Source organism: Adiantum capillus-veneris, chromosome 1 (genome assembly GCF_014529385.1).
Source record: "Adiantum capillus-veneris isolate H3 chromosome 1, ASM1452938v2, whole genome shotgun sequence".
In the NCBI taxonomy this organism is placed as follows: Eukaryota; Viridiplantae; Streptophyta; class Polypodiopsida; order Polypodiales; family Pteridaceae; genus Adiantum; species Adiantum capillus-veneris.
This window is the reverse complement of record NC_140931.1, coordinates 95,196,867-95,211,801: the sequence shown is the minus strand read 5'-3', so window position 1 is coordinate 95,211,801 and position 14,935 is coordinate 95,196,867. Positions and strand designations below refer to the sequence as shown.

At 41.5% G+C, this 14,935-nt stretch overlaps 1 protein-coding gene and 1 long non-coding RNA gene across 2 annotated transcripts; both read left to right on the top strand.

Moving 5' to 3' along the window:
- The first annotated feature begins 7,619 nt into the window (after positions 1 to 7,619).
- Positions 7,620 to 9,962, top strand: LOC147465210 (uncharacterized). Its single transcript, XM_086518873.1, has one exon. It carries the CDS (start codon positions 7,620 to 7,622, stop codon positions 8,079 to 8,081), a length of 462 nt encoding a protein of 153 aa, XP_086374999.1. The 3' UTR covers positions 8,082 to 9,962.
- On the top strand, positions 9,706 to 12,986 carry LOC147465209 (uncharacterized). Its single transcript, XR_015188989.1, has 3 exons — positions 9,706 to 9,838; positions 10,081 to 10,140; positions 12,705 to 12,986. It is a non-coding gene; the product is annotated as an uncharacterized LOC147465209 (long non-coding RNA).
- The last annotated feature ends 1,949 nt before the right edge of the window (positions 12,987 to 14,935 follow it).

Below are 14,935 nucleotides of genomic sequence, written 5' to 3'. Positions count from 1 at the left end.
CCTCTATCCCTTGTAGCATCACATAACTGTGTGGTCTTACCGACTCCAGGATTTCCAATCACTACGTAGAAAAATCCATCTGGAGGGCTGTTCAACAGAGCTTTAATAGGAATTAAGCAATCCATTGGGCTCTTTAATTCGTATTGGACCCCTTGGCAGGTTGTCCAATAATCATCCAGGAGATTTAATTTTCATTGGTTTTTTTTATAAAGTGTTTATAAATTAATTAGACTAAATTTACTCTAGCCTAATTCTCATTGGTCCACCTCTATGGTCATCCAATAGGATTTGAATACTCTTTGGGGGAAACTGGGTTAGGAACCTGACATGTGTCCATTATGCCCTTTGTCTAAAGGGGAGCCTTTGAGTGTGTGTGTGTGTGTGTGTGTGTGTGTTATCTCACCTCTTTCTCTCTCTTCTCCTACCTTTAGGGCTCGCCCCCTCCCATGTAGGGATGTAGGAAGACTTTGTGTACACTTACAAAGCATCCAATTTCCTTAAGCTTTGACCATTTGGACTTACCCTTTGAAATTTGGAACCTTAGCATTTTGGAAGTTTTAATGGGTTGAACCTTAGGTCTTTGAAGCCCATTGCTTGCACATTGCTCTTCTGCAAATGGTCCCCCTTTGGATCCCTATTTTTACTCCTTTGGATCCCTATTGTGACCAATCTGCTAGCCTTACCAATAATCTAGCTTTTTCTCCCTTGGCTCTTTCCCATATTAAATGATCAATTTAACATGTGAAAATCATTCAAGAGAATTAGATATTAGTTATTATGACATTTTTCCCCCAATGTTCCCAAATCTCCCAATACTCTACCAGATCTTAAGTTCCTATATGTATACATCAAACCCGGAAAAATATCTTTTGTTTTGTATCTAGTCCTTGTTTTTTCCAAAATGTGATTTCAAGCACATCAACACTTCAAACGGTATGTGATTTCACAATAGTTAATCTGAAATCCTAAATTATCTAAGAATTCCTATAACCAATCACTTGTTACACTCAATGTGCCCCAAACTCTGTAATTCTGTGCATGCTATCTTTGGCGCGCCAAAGATGGCTACAACTTAATGTGAGAGTGAATCTAATTCCGATCACTTGGATGCCTTGGTGTTAAATCAACAAAATTTCCCTTTTGATGAAAATTTTATCGTCGAAGATAAATTTTCCCTATTTTTTTGACCAATGTGAATTGGTTGGGTTTCCATACGTGATTTCAAGCTTATTCAATGAGTTTCACAAAGTTTGGAGTGTTTACTAGTGTTTTGCCACTCGGTTTTGTCCCAATGTAATGGTTTTGGTGTTTTTTACCCTTACAGAGCTCCAAACTTTTTCAAACATTCTCAAGAGCTATATAATGTTCCAATTAATCCTTGCCAATTGAAAATTTTACAAAATTCACCCTCTCTTTGGGAATCTATCTTTGACGCACCAAAGATAAATTTTTATGAAAAATTGACATTTTGTAATTTTTTCTTCAGAGATTGATTTTTCCACAATTTTTAAGGCTTATCCATGTCTTGGTTTCAATGTTTAGCCATAATTGACTTTTCTTTCCTTAATTTTCTCACAATTGACGATTTTCTTACCAGATTTGGACCCGACTTGGTTCTCAGTGGTCCAAACGATATCGAAATCAATAGGAATCTTCACCTTGTAAGTTCAGTTTCACAGTTTCAATCCCAAAAACCCCCTGTCTATCTTTGGCATGTCAAAGATAAATCTTACCGATTTTTAATGTTTTTCAATGCACCTCAATTCAGATGCAATCTTGATTGCTTTCTACTTACTCTACTCCTATTAATCTTGAAAAAAGAGTGTCGAATGTAAAAAATTCTACTTTCTGTACCAATTCTCTAATTTCTATCTGGGTGCTACCCTTCCTAACTACTTCCTAGTCTCAAGGACACTTCACCTAGCCCAACCTACTAAACCAATGCTACAGAGGTCCTTGCCGAGTATCCCTACTCTCAAGCACCTCTTAGCAGTGATAAAGTGAAAACGTGTTTTACTCTAGTTGAAAGTAGAGGAAGTGATGGAAGTTTAAGTGAATGCTTTTGGTTATTCTCTAGTCTAGGTTGCCCCGTCCCAGTCAACGGCGCCAAAATGTCGACCGACTACCAAGCCTCACTATATCAGTTAGCAAAGCGAGAACCACATACATAAAATGTCAATCTATGGGACGTAGCTGACCCGCGACTAGTGCATAGATGCTACAAGAGAGCTAATCTCTCAAAAAATTCAAGTATAGTGTGCTCTCACCAAAATCAGTCTCAAGCTTGCGTCAAACACCAAAAAATAACCTTCGTACCGCAAGTCTTTTACGATGAATTCATGTAGCTAGCGTGCTCCAAATGCAACGGAACTTGCTACCTAGAATGTGTAGAGTATTTTTAGCATTCCCACATGCTCAAAAGTCATTTCTAACACTTGGGCAAAATCGCACAAAAGATAATCATCATATTTTGGGCTTCGGAATCTGAAGCACTCTATAGCTTCTTTAAGACATGTTCTATCTATTCCTATGGTCGAAAACCAATTTGGATGTGTGTATGATGCGTAACGAATGAAAACAACTCATAGACTGACACGACTAAAACCACAACTTCATTGTGAGAAACTTACGTAGATAGAAAGAGCTTTCACATGTGAGCGCGTTGGTATGCTCGGAATCACGATGCAGCACTGCATGAGGGAGAAACGAACGATTGAAAAAATAGAGGACTCATAGTACTCTAATGTAGTGTACACTCACTTTCATTATCCAAAACTTAGGTCAAAAGGTACAAAAAAATGGCTTTTATACCTTAGCAAAGGTTTAAGAAATGGATCCCTAGCTAATTTGGCTCAGTGATAAGTCTTAAGAACCATAATTAATTACAACTTTGGAAACCCTGGCCTCGTTACACTCTTTGACAATCAATTGTGATACAACAAATTTGAACTTTTATGGGATTTCTCATTAATAAATGAGGTTTTGATACAGTTATTAGGAATAAAAAATAATGATGATGTCCTTTTAATGCTTATGTTAGCTGAGCAGCTAACAATTCATTGGATATTCCCTTGGTCAAAAAGGGTATAAGTGCTACAATCCTCTCACAGATAAAGTGAAGGTGAGCAAAGACGTTTGTTAATGAAATGCCCAATTGGTATTCGGATGTGAAGGATGATTTAGTGACTGGTGTAAGAGAGAATGTGGCCCTAGAAAATACAGACGCACAACCATAGGTTTTGAGTGGACTACAAGGGTCACAATGAGAAGCCATCGAGTGGCAGGTTACATGAAAGAATGATTCCTTCTAACTCTTCAAAAAGTATCGAGAAAAGAAAAGGTAAAATTTGATGATGCCCTTAAGATGCCAAATTTGAGTGCAGGTTATGATGATGGTGATAGTAGTGGTTCTAAGCAAAATTTAGATGAGGAGTTTGACATGTCCTCTGTGAAGACTATGAGTGCAAGAAGAATGCAAGCAAGAAATAAAGAAACTGGAATTGATCTTAGACCATGTAGATATGAGAGAGTAAGAAATCATGTGTGTAGAGATTGACTTATGACAATTATGTGGCTTTATCATTGTGCATATATGGTGAAAATTACATAGAAGGTAGAATCCACTTGTTTTGAGGATGCTATTAAAGATGAAAAATGGTGGTAAGATATAGATTCCCTTTATGAAAATGGAACATGGGAGTTGGTGTCATTACCAAATGGGAGGAATAAGGCAATTAGATGTAAGCGGTCTTACAAGATAACACACAATTGTGATGCCAGTGTGAGTAGATACAAAGCACGCAAGGCTTGTGGCCAAAGGTTATACACAAACATGTGGGATTGATTATAAGGAGACTTCCAAACGTGTAGCCAAGATGGCTACCATTTGTGTGCTTATTGCAATGTGGCTGCAACTTTAGGATGGGTGTTGAAACATATAGATGCAAAGAATGCTTTCTTATATGAAGACTTGGAGAAAGTTATATATACGACATAGCCATAGGTTTATGTAAATAAGATGTATGTGGCCTTGTATACAGGTTAAAAAAAGTATTATATGGGCTAAAGCAAGCATCTAGAGCTTAGTATGAGAGGATTGTAGTATTTCTAATCTCTTTGGAAGTTTGATGCAGATCACTCGTTGTACGTATATGCAAAATAATGATGCAAACATTGTGATTATTTGCATTTATGTATATGATTTGATTGTTGGTGGTGATAAAGTGGCTGATGTAGAGCATGTACATGATCTACTTATCCAAGAATTTGAGATAAACAATTTGGGAGACTTGTGTTACTTTTCAAGTATTGAGATTATTTGCACACAAGAGGGTGTATGGTTGTCAAAAAGCCAATATGCGTTGGACATGCTAACAAAGTATGGTATGACTAATTGTAAGCCATACCATATTTTTTTGAGTATCAACATTATTCGCACACAAGAGGGTGTATGATTGTCAGAAAGGCAGTATGCTTTGGACATGTTAACAAAGTATTGCATGGTTGATTGTAAGCTTATTGCAATGCCCTTGGAATAGAATTTGAAGTTTGAAAACGATGCAAGCTCATGCCAGAGGGAGGGAGGTGGGGGGGGTCACTATATGCAAAGCCTATACTTATAAAGGACTATTTATAAAACCCCTTAGCTGCAAATTTTTTACCAATAATGGGATCCCTTTCCTATTCAATTTGTAAAAAAATTTCAAGGTCATTTTTTCAACACCCTTTTGTATGTGAAAAATGTGAGAAACTATAGAATAAAATAATCCCTATTATTGAACCCACATTATATGCTTTTTTTATTGTAGTGACCTCCCCAAAGATGCATGTCAAGTACTTGAAAATGCACCATGTCCATGAAGATTGCGTGTAGCTTGATCTACTTGACTATTTCATATCCCGACACTTGATCTACATAGTTAGATTGGTGAGTCAGTTTATGTAGTCTCCTAGAAAGCCACACTTGGATGGAGTGAGGTGCACATTGTGTTGTGTGAGTGTTACTTTAGATCATGAACTCTTTTATTGGGTTCATGTTGAGTTGAAGCTCTATAGTAATACATGGCACATTGGATTGGTACATATGATCACAAGTCTACTAGCAGATTCATGTTTTCACTTGGGCGTGTGGAGCAACCAAAAGCAACCTAGAATTTATCTCTCAAGTGCAGAGGTAGAGTACAAGGGTGCTACAATTCGCATGTGTGGCAGCATTCTTGCAATTGCTATCCCAAGAGTTTGAAGTACATGTACACAGACTTGTTGTCATCTATTGTGACAACCTTAGTAGTATATAATTATCTTTTGTAACCCATTGTTTCATGCGAGGAAGAAGCGCATTGAGGTGCATTCTGACTTTATCGGACATCAACCTTGATGAGTACGTGAAAATGATGGATGAGCATGTTGCAGATATCTTCACAAACGCCCTTGAATCTGACGTTGATTTCTTGAACTTAAAGCGATCCATAGATCATTTTCCCCATGACTCTGGCGTGGGGCATCTCCCCGGCATGCCAGATATACACAGTAAGTCTCATTCACAAGCAGCCCCATGAAAACAGCATACCAGAATTTTGCAGACTTCCAAAGACCTCTTAGATCCTCAGGCCTCCATCCTTTCCCTTGGCCTGCGGAGGAGGACCCTTGGGGTGGGCAAGTAGGGGATGAGAGAAGAGTAGAGGAGGAGGACGATGTGAGAAGGATGACGATGTCAAAAGTCGACGATAGCTGTCTGTGGCAGGCGCAAAGAGAAGCCGAGATTGGACACGGGTAGTGGATGTTAGAATCCGCCTCAGCAGTGCCATGACACCTGAGAGTGATCTCTCTCTGCAGTTCGAAGTGCTCGAGCAACCTAGGGCTTTTTTGGCCTTACTGGTGCAAATCTTGGCTGATGTTTGGGATGGGTGCCACGTGGCAATTTGGATGCTTTGTTTTTACTTGGTGAGCCTAAGGCCCTTTTTTTCAAATTAGCCAGCACACTCGTCTACGTAGAGAATTATTTGACGTGCGATTACTGCCACGATCGTACGGCCCGATTGCTGCCATGATCGTTGCTTTTCAATCTCAATCTGTGCCGCTACTCTCAATCTATTGCGTTCTTCAAACGCACTGATTGCATATTGCAGGATATGCCCAACAGGGATTGGCATGGCTAGGAAGCTTTGGGCTGTTTTCTTCTTGTCTAGAATGTCGTCACTTGGAGTGCATTGATTGCGGGATTTGCCCAATAGGGACACGGCAAGAAAGCTCTGGGTTGTTTGCAGATTGCAGGATATGCCCAACAGAGACCGGCATGGCTAGGAAGTTGTGGGCTGTTTTCAACGTGTGAGAAGAGAGACCTATCCCTCGAGATGCAATCACCTATGCTTTTATGCTTGATACTGCCTTGGTCGGCTGGTTGACATGTATGCCAAATGTGGTGTACTTCAGAATTCACAAACCTGCTTCAGGAAATCCTTGTCTAGAATGTCGTCTCTTGGAGTGCATTGATTGCGGGATTTTCCCAACAGGGACAAGGCAAGGAAGCTCTGGGCTGTTTTCAATAAATGCAAAGAGATGGCATCTCTCCAGATGCAATCACCTATGTACACTTGCATCTTAAAGGCGTGTGGAATTACACGAGATGTTGTTGATTGGTTGACATGTATGTTAAATATTTCAGATGGCTCAGAAAAGTGCCTGGCGAGCTTCCTGTCCGAAATATCGTTCCTTGCAACGCATTGATTGCAGGATTTGCCCAACAAGGACAGGGCCAGCTACCTCTAAGTTATTTTCAACGGATGCAAACTTCAAAGAGATGGCATCTCTCCAGATGCAAACACCTATGCTTGCATTGTGAAGGCATGTGGCACTATGCAAGACGCTGATATGGACCAAAATATTCATGATGCTACTGTAAGTCAGGGGTCGTTTTTGAGCTTCCTGTGGGGAATGTCATTCCTTGCAAAGCATTGACTGATGGATGTGCCCAACAAGGACAGGGCCAGCAAGCTCTAGGCTATTTTCAGTGGATGCAAATGCAAACACCTATGCTTGCATTATGAAGGCATGTGTCTCTATGCAAGACGTTGATATGGACCAAAATATTCATGATGATATTGTTAGTCAAGGGTCGTGTAGAAAAAACATCGTGCTTGCCATTGTCTTGGTCGACATGTATGCCAAATGTGGTGCATCTCAAAAAGCACAAAACTTGCTTCAGGTGCTTTCTGTCTGGAATGTCGTCTCTTGGAGTGCCATTGAGATTTTCATCTGGAATGTCGTTTCTTGCAACGCATTGATTGCAAGATATGCCCAACAAGGACACGGCCAACAAGCTATGAGCTGTTTTCAGCAAATGCAAAGAGATGGCATCTCTCTAGATGCAAACACATATGCTTGCGTTCTGGCACTATGCAAGATGCTGATATCGAGAATGCACTGATTGTTGGATACGCTAAACAGGAGCGGGCCAGGAAGCTATGGACTGTTTTCAGCTAATGCGAAGCGAGTGCATCTCTCTAGATGCAATAACCTATGCTTACATCTTGAAGGCATGTGGCAATTGGAAGACGCTAAGATGGACAAAAAAACTCATGACGATATTGTTAGTCAAGGGCTGTTGAAAAAAAAATGGTATGCTTGGCACAACCTTGGTCGACATGTATGCCAAATGTGGCAGGGCCAGGAATCCCTGGGCTGCTTTCAACAAATGTGAAGCGATTGAATCTCTCCAGATGCAATCACCTATGCTTTCGTCTCGAAGGCATGTGACACTATGCAAGACGTTGATAAGAAAATTCACGATGGTATCGCTAGTCAGGGCCTTGCTCGTCATGTATGCCAAATATGGTGTACTTCAGAAAGCACAAAAACTACTTGAGGAGCTTCTTGTGCAGGATGTGAACTCTTGGAATGTATTGCTTACAAGATATGTGGTACAGGGCATGGCCAGGAAGCTCTGGGTTGTTTCCGGCAGATGCAAAGTCAAAGCGTCTCTCCGAATGAAATCACCTATGCTTTGGTCTTCAAGGCAATGCTTACATATTGAATTAATTACACAAGGGCTGTGTGCTTGGCAGTGCCTTGATTCTCAATAGGGGCAAGGCCAGAGAGCTATTTTCACTTGATGCGAATCGAGCACAACAACGATCACAACGATCTTGGTTACTTGGTGAGCCTAATGTCGTCTTTTGATTTCTTGATCATACAAGCTGCCATTTGGCATGACCTAGGCCATTGCCTTTGATCGGAATCCGATGGCCTCAATAACTAGCACTGAAAAGTAGCTCTGTGTCACAAGCGCATTTGAGAATAGAATACAAATTGGCTCATGTATTGTACTTCAAAACATGAAGGCCACAGCAAGAAGAGTGTTGCTCTGTAGAGAAAGGCGTTCTCACACAAGGGGAGGCTGGACGCGACTCGAGAGCAAAGTAGGATTCTCTCGTCCTCCTACAACTACTCATCGGTCTCCTATTAAAAGTACTTCTCAAGTTCTCGTTCCCAAACCGCTTTATTTTCACGTCGACAACCACCTACGTATAGGCGCACACAAAGAAAGACGACGTCAATGCTTGTCCTTCTTTAGAAGGTCTGCAGAGAGCTAGAAGCCAAGGCAATGTGTAGAAGGGCGACATCATGGGATGAAATAGGAAAGATTTAGAATATAGCTTTTTACTTGGTGAGCCAAAGGCTCTTCTCCCCCTATCTGATCGCACAAGCCACCACTTGGTAGCTTCTCGCTGGAAGCTTTTCACGCTAGCAAACAAGTGAAAATCTTAAAGCTAAAATAAGTAAAACGACATTACAACGTCGCAGCCTCCAGTTTGCAAACAGGACTTGCAGCAGTTCACACAATTCGTAGGCGTGCAGTTCGCAGGCACCACAGGTGTCTATTCGCGCAGTTCACAGGCATGCAGTCTGTAGGCGTTCTCAGGCAGTTCGCAGGTTTCAAAAGCAAGTATTAGTTTGGTGACTCGACTCCAGATTATGCCCACTGATCATCGATTGAAATCTGATATCTTTTGTCTCAATAGCACTAGAATAGATCTCTGCCATGCCTTGATCGCACCAAATATCTGATCGTTGAGAGTGCTCATCATGTCGGCAAGCACCCCAAGTACCTTTAAGGTTCATGATCTGCAAAATATAACAAGTAACCAGGGTTTGCAAGGTCCTCGGTAAACCGTTCAAGTGGCCTAGAATGCTTATTTTACCTTCTCGATGCAATAGGTTCTCCATCATGAACTGGCTGTCACAATGGCACTTCCGCACTGCTCACAAAACTGCCAATCGCTTTTGGATGGATCTCTCTTTAAGTGCAGAAGAGTTGATGGGTGGGCAGTTGTAGGTTGAGGGCGTAAAGAAGACTTGGGAAGTTGGTGTCACTTGGTGTAAGGTCATAAACCAACTTAAAGAGGGAAAATGAACAAGATTTCACAAAAGGTGAACAAGCAGGTGGTTGGGATCTACAAACAGAACAATAAAGCATTTATTGTTCTAAGGAGAGTTGTAACGTTATAAAGAGGCAACGAGCAGTGCTAGTTGATGAGCAGGTAAGAACGAGGCAAGAGAAGCTAAACAGAGCGTGCAGCTACAAAGAATAGGGAACCACTAACGAGTAGTGTAGAGAAATTAATGGGGGAGCAGTGCTTCAGCAAAGGAGGTCATTGAGTAACAAGATTTGCAGTCGGGGCACTGGTGGCTAGATATGGGGTATCCTTAATAAGAGCAAGAGAAAACTGTAGGGGAAAACAAACGGGCAGTTGGAGGATTTTTAACAAGCAGGACATATATTCACAACACTGTATGTTCCAATTGCACAAGCGTGACTTCAGCTCGACAACATTGCAAGGTCCGTTATCTGCATTCAATTTTCCATTCACATGCGTTTGCTTGGCGCAACACATAAACACTACGGGGCAGGGCATGGCTTCCGTTTCTTATAATTTTTTAGAGAGACCACAATGTCAGCTCTCCACCATGCTTTTGTATGGCACTTCTGTATGACGTGCACTATATTATACTTTGCACTTTCAATCTGTGACGTTTCATTGCAAGATGTTATGTTCAACTATTCACGTTGCTTTTTTGTAGCTGCACTCAAATATCGGCCTATAGATTGGACAATCGAAAAGCAGCAGTACAACATTGCAGGTCAGTAAAGCACCTCATTTATAGTTGCAGTTCATTCATGCTTTATCTATTTTCTTGTTTGTACCCTGGGTGCATGTATTATAAATAAGACGCATGTGCATGACTACATCAACAACTCTACTACGATAATCAATATGTACTCACAAGATGAACTGTCCAACACTATAACAACCTTGCCTTGAATCAGTTGTACAATCAAACTGACATTACAAAAGTTAAAATGAAGACGAACGCGGGTAACATAAATGTCCTTCAGTAGTGGCTTCTAGAATCTAAACCCTAAGTTTAATAAGCTGGATTTGATTGCAATTGGCGTGCGCTACATGATTATTCTATAGATGTTATATAGCGAGTCCCACCAAGCAAGACTAGTTTACTTGGTGAGCCAAAGGCTCTTTTGGACGCACCAGCGACCACGTGGCAGTTGCTATAAATATTATTAAAAAAAAACCATCTCATCCGGAGTGATGCAAAACAAAACGCCGCTAGTTGAATAGGGAGACAACCACAGACGAGCGACATTGAAGGATTGAATGCGGGGATAGGTGGTAATTTCAGTGAGAAGAAGGAGCTAGTAGCAAGGAGAGTCGAGCAAGGAGTTGAAGAGTGAGGAGAGGACAAGCAGCACAGTAAAAATAGCCGACCAGTAGCTTTGATAGAGGAGAAATAAAAGGGGACTGCCGCTGCAGAGCTTCGAGTACAGATATCAGACGCTATCTCCAAGATCAACAGAGGAGATGTGGATGAGAGGGCTCTGGCGCATGCCTGTCTCAACGAAATCAACACAGCTCTCCTCCATCTCAACATCAGCTTGCGCTTATCATGGCCTATTGCAGCGGAGCGGAGCTGGTTGGAAACAGAGGCTTTGATACCAGCAAAGAGGCCTGTGCGGGCTGCCATCAGCCAACAGCTATGCCGCCTTCTGGGGTCCGTTGATGCAAGACCTTTTGTGGGTCGCCTACTTGGTGTAGGAGATTGGCATGGCCTTGTCTACAAAGTGCAGCAGGTTGGCAAATTGAATTGGAGAGCGGCTTTTACAGGAGGAGTTAGCGAGCAAACAAGCTGCAGACTACTTCAACAAAGGACTCTATTCAACTCTAATCCAACCTCCTCATACTCGGACTGAATATGCGATGTAAGATCCATTGCTAGACGCCTAGCGGGCTTTTTTCTGCAAGGGAAGGTAGAGCACCAACAATGGAGAAAGACAGCCGACGAGCAGCACAAAGAGAAGAGGTCACGCATGGGACGCGCAATTGACGATATAATTGCTGTTGAATAGGACATTGCTGCATCTAGCTTCATCCTCATCTAATTCTGTATTGCAATTATCTACAGAATCTGAACCCACAGAATCTTTGCATGAAGCTTTGTCAGCTTGTAGATGCTCATTATCGATATCTTGCCACATCAAATGCTAATGAGCTGCAACAACGACAAACCTTTCCCATGCATTGACATGAGATGCAATGTTTCTACTTTCAAATTAAAAGCTTCAGAACCGCAAGTTAGATAATCATCAGAGCTGAAGCTGGCAACTGCTGTGAAGGAGGACATTGGCCGTTCTTCAATGCATCTAACTATGTATTGTCATCATCTACAGAATTTGAATCCACGGAAGCTTTTTCTGAAGAGTTTTCAGCTTGCAGATTCTCAACCGACCAGAGATGATACCTCACCACATCAAATGGAGAAGTAGGTTGCACACAAAGGAAAAAGTGAAGGTCAGGAGGAACTTACTCAAAAACTCAAGCAGAAGAAGCGGCGGGCTAAAGTAATAAGCAACAGTTTTGATAAGACCAAGCATGTGTCAAAGAGAAGAAAGAAGCAATTAGCTGAGCAAAGAAAAGCGATCAGCTCCGTTGTCGTTGAAAAAAGGAAACACTCCGATCTTTCCACACACTGGCTGACAACAAGTGGCAATTGTTGCAACATATGAAAGCCATATGCTACATATCCTCTGCCAGACGTACAAGAAGCACACTCAATTCAATTGTCCTATGTAAGACACTCTTTCTACTGAATGATGCCACCGACGTCTGTGGAATTCCCTTACCAGCTGCCTCTGTTGAATGATGCCACTAACATCTATGGGATCTCCTTACCAGATGTTGTTGGGATCCACCTCACCTTCACCACCTCTGGTACAACCTATAACAATAGGTTGAAAGCTTTAAACCTTGGTCCATAGCTGTTCAGAAGGAGATGATGAGTGTGGTGAAGGTGCTATTAGAGCCCTCAAAACGGGGCTCAAAACCACTACACTTGCCCGCCTAATTTGGATAGGTCCGGCACCCGTCACCTCTTCGTCAACACTACATTTTCAAAAGAAGACAGTTGCTAATGATTGAGATATGTAAACTTTGGTGCAATTTATAAGATAGCTCGTGGAAACAACGTGCTTCACTAGGTTTGAGTGGGGCTTTTGAACGGAGAATTCATCAGTACAATAAACCATGCACCGTTTATGATGTACAATATAAAGTTACTTCTTCTTCTCTTTAAGCTTAATCAATATCTTGTATCTTGTGTATTTTCTTTGACTCTTATTTTGTGTCTGACAGGGAGGACATATATTCACAATATTAGACTTTTTGACTACATAAGCACGACTCCAACTCGACAAGATTGCAAGGTCCATTATCTATATTTGATTTCCTATGCCTATACGTTTGCTTGGCGCCACACATAAATGCTACGGGGCAAGGCACGGCTTTCGTTTCTTATACTTTTTTGGATCAGAGACCATAGTGCCAACTCTTCACCATACTTTTGTATGGCACTTCTGTATGACATGCACTGTATATTTAGCATTTTCACCTTGTACCTAATTGCAAAACGAAATGTTTAACTATTCACATTGCTTTTATGTAGCTTCATTCAACCATTTTCCTCTAGCTTGCACAATTGGACGACACCCGTACATGATTACCAAGTCAATAGTGCATTTCAATTTTTAGTATGTTGATGCTTTCCATATTTTTTTAGTTTGTCAATGCTTCCTTAAGTTTAGTTTAGTCACATGTTTTCCTCGTTAGAGCAAGCTCAATCTTGATCATTGAATCTATATATCAAATAGACACGCACTTCTTTTCTCACAGTACGGTTATGTATTATAGTACTCAATGCACTCTGCATGAGGACAACCCTCTATCCTATCATTTTTTCCCTCAAAGATGTTTTGCATTAGCTTGTGTGATCGACACCAAGACTCCTTGCTCCCTTCAACTGTGACAACACGTAATTCTCTCTCTCTCTCTCTCTCTCTCTCTCTCTCTCTCTCTCTCTGTGGTTCTATGAGAAATAAGAGAAAATTCACTACGCTTGATTTGGAGAGTAACTACACATGTATTTCATTTTTGAAAGTTAGTCAATGTCGTGAAATTGGACCATTTTAAAGACAGCTATAGAAGTGATTAGTCATCGTACACGCAATTCTTTTTTTTAAATTCGTCAATGTGCTTTGTACTTCGTTTACTTCGGTGCTACATGCTTGATACCAATCTGCGTATGTCCTATTAGGTCATATACCCCTGCAGGTTCTACAGCAATGCCCACCAGGGAAGACTAGTTTTATACCTGTCATTTCAAAGCCTGCGCATCTTGCTCTACCTGCAACACATGGACAAGTGCGTTAAAGCCTGCATGTTTTCAGTGTTGTTAGCGTAGGTGAGTTAGTGCCCTTTTAATGAAGTGCACATGAATTGTGCGCTAGCTTCATTTTGCAGGTTGAGGAGGACAAGGTGGAGGTTGCTGCACGGCATGGACGACGCGGTGGCAGTGCAGAAGGTTGATGGTGAAGTGGATGAGGTGAGTAGCGATTCTCCACATTGATTGAATGGAAACAGTGCTGCAAGGCGATTGCATTTATACAAGAAGGGAACTTTGAAGGCCCTGCTCATTAAGCCTTAGTAGAATGCCAATTCCGGCAAGAAGCTGCTTGAACCTGGAAGAGCTTTTCAAGTTACAATGGGGTGGAGACTGCCTGCTGCTGCTGAAAAGCACCAATCAGTTTTTTTTCGTTCTAAATGCACCACAATCATCTGAGACTACTCCACTCTCTTCCAAAGTTGTAGTAATAGCCACATCAGTATTCTTTGATAATGAGTTGCACTTATTCCCTTTTTTTACCTCATGTGACGCAAATGAAGTCTACTCTGTGCAAAGAGTACTAGGCAATGAGTTGATGGAATCTCTGGTTGTAATTGAATCTCCCTCCGGAAGTATCGACTCACCTTGCTCTTCATCATTCTCAGAAATAAATTCCATTGAATCACTGGAGCTGTTGACCCATGAGTCACCTTCACATGTAAACACAATAGTTGTGCTCCCTCCATCTTCTGATGATGCTGAAAACTCAACGTTACCGGGCATAACACTCATCCACTTACATATTGCTTCAAATCGATCCCTTCCAATTTTGCTATTAAACTGTGAGTTCTCACCTTGTTGCCCAAACCAATATTTGGGCGCTTATAGACCAAAACAAATCTATTTTGGGATGGGGGCGTATGCGTTACACACAACGTCACTGCCCATATGGTGCAAAGACTAAGCTGCCATTTGTGTAGCCAATCATCAATTGATTGTAGCCCCCGCCCAAGCTTGGACATGGGATACCCGCATCCAATCGTACTCTACCTCTTGGATTCCACGCACGCACACAAAGCTGTTGCTCAAACCTATGTGTAAGCACCCTTACTTAGGACGCACACACCAAAAGGTCTTGCCTAGTTGTGGCAGCTACTGAAATCCTTACAGTAGATTAAGGTTGGGCCCTGAGGTTCCTCAGCTC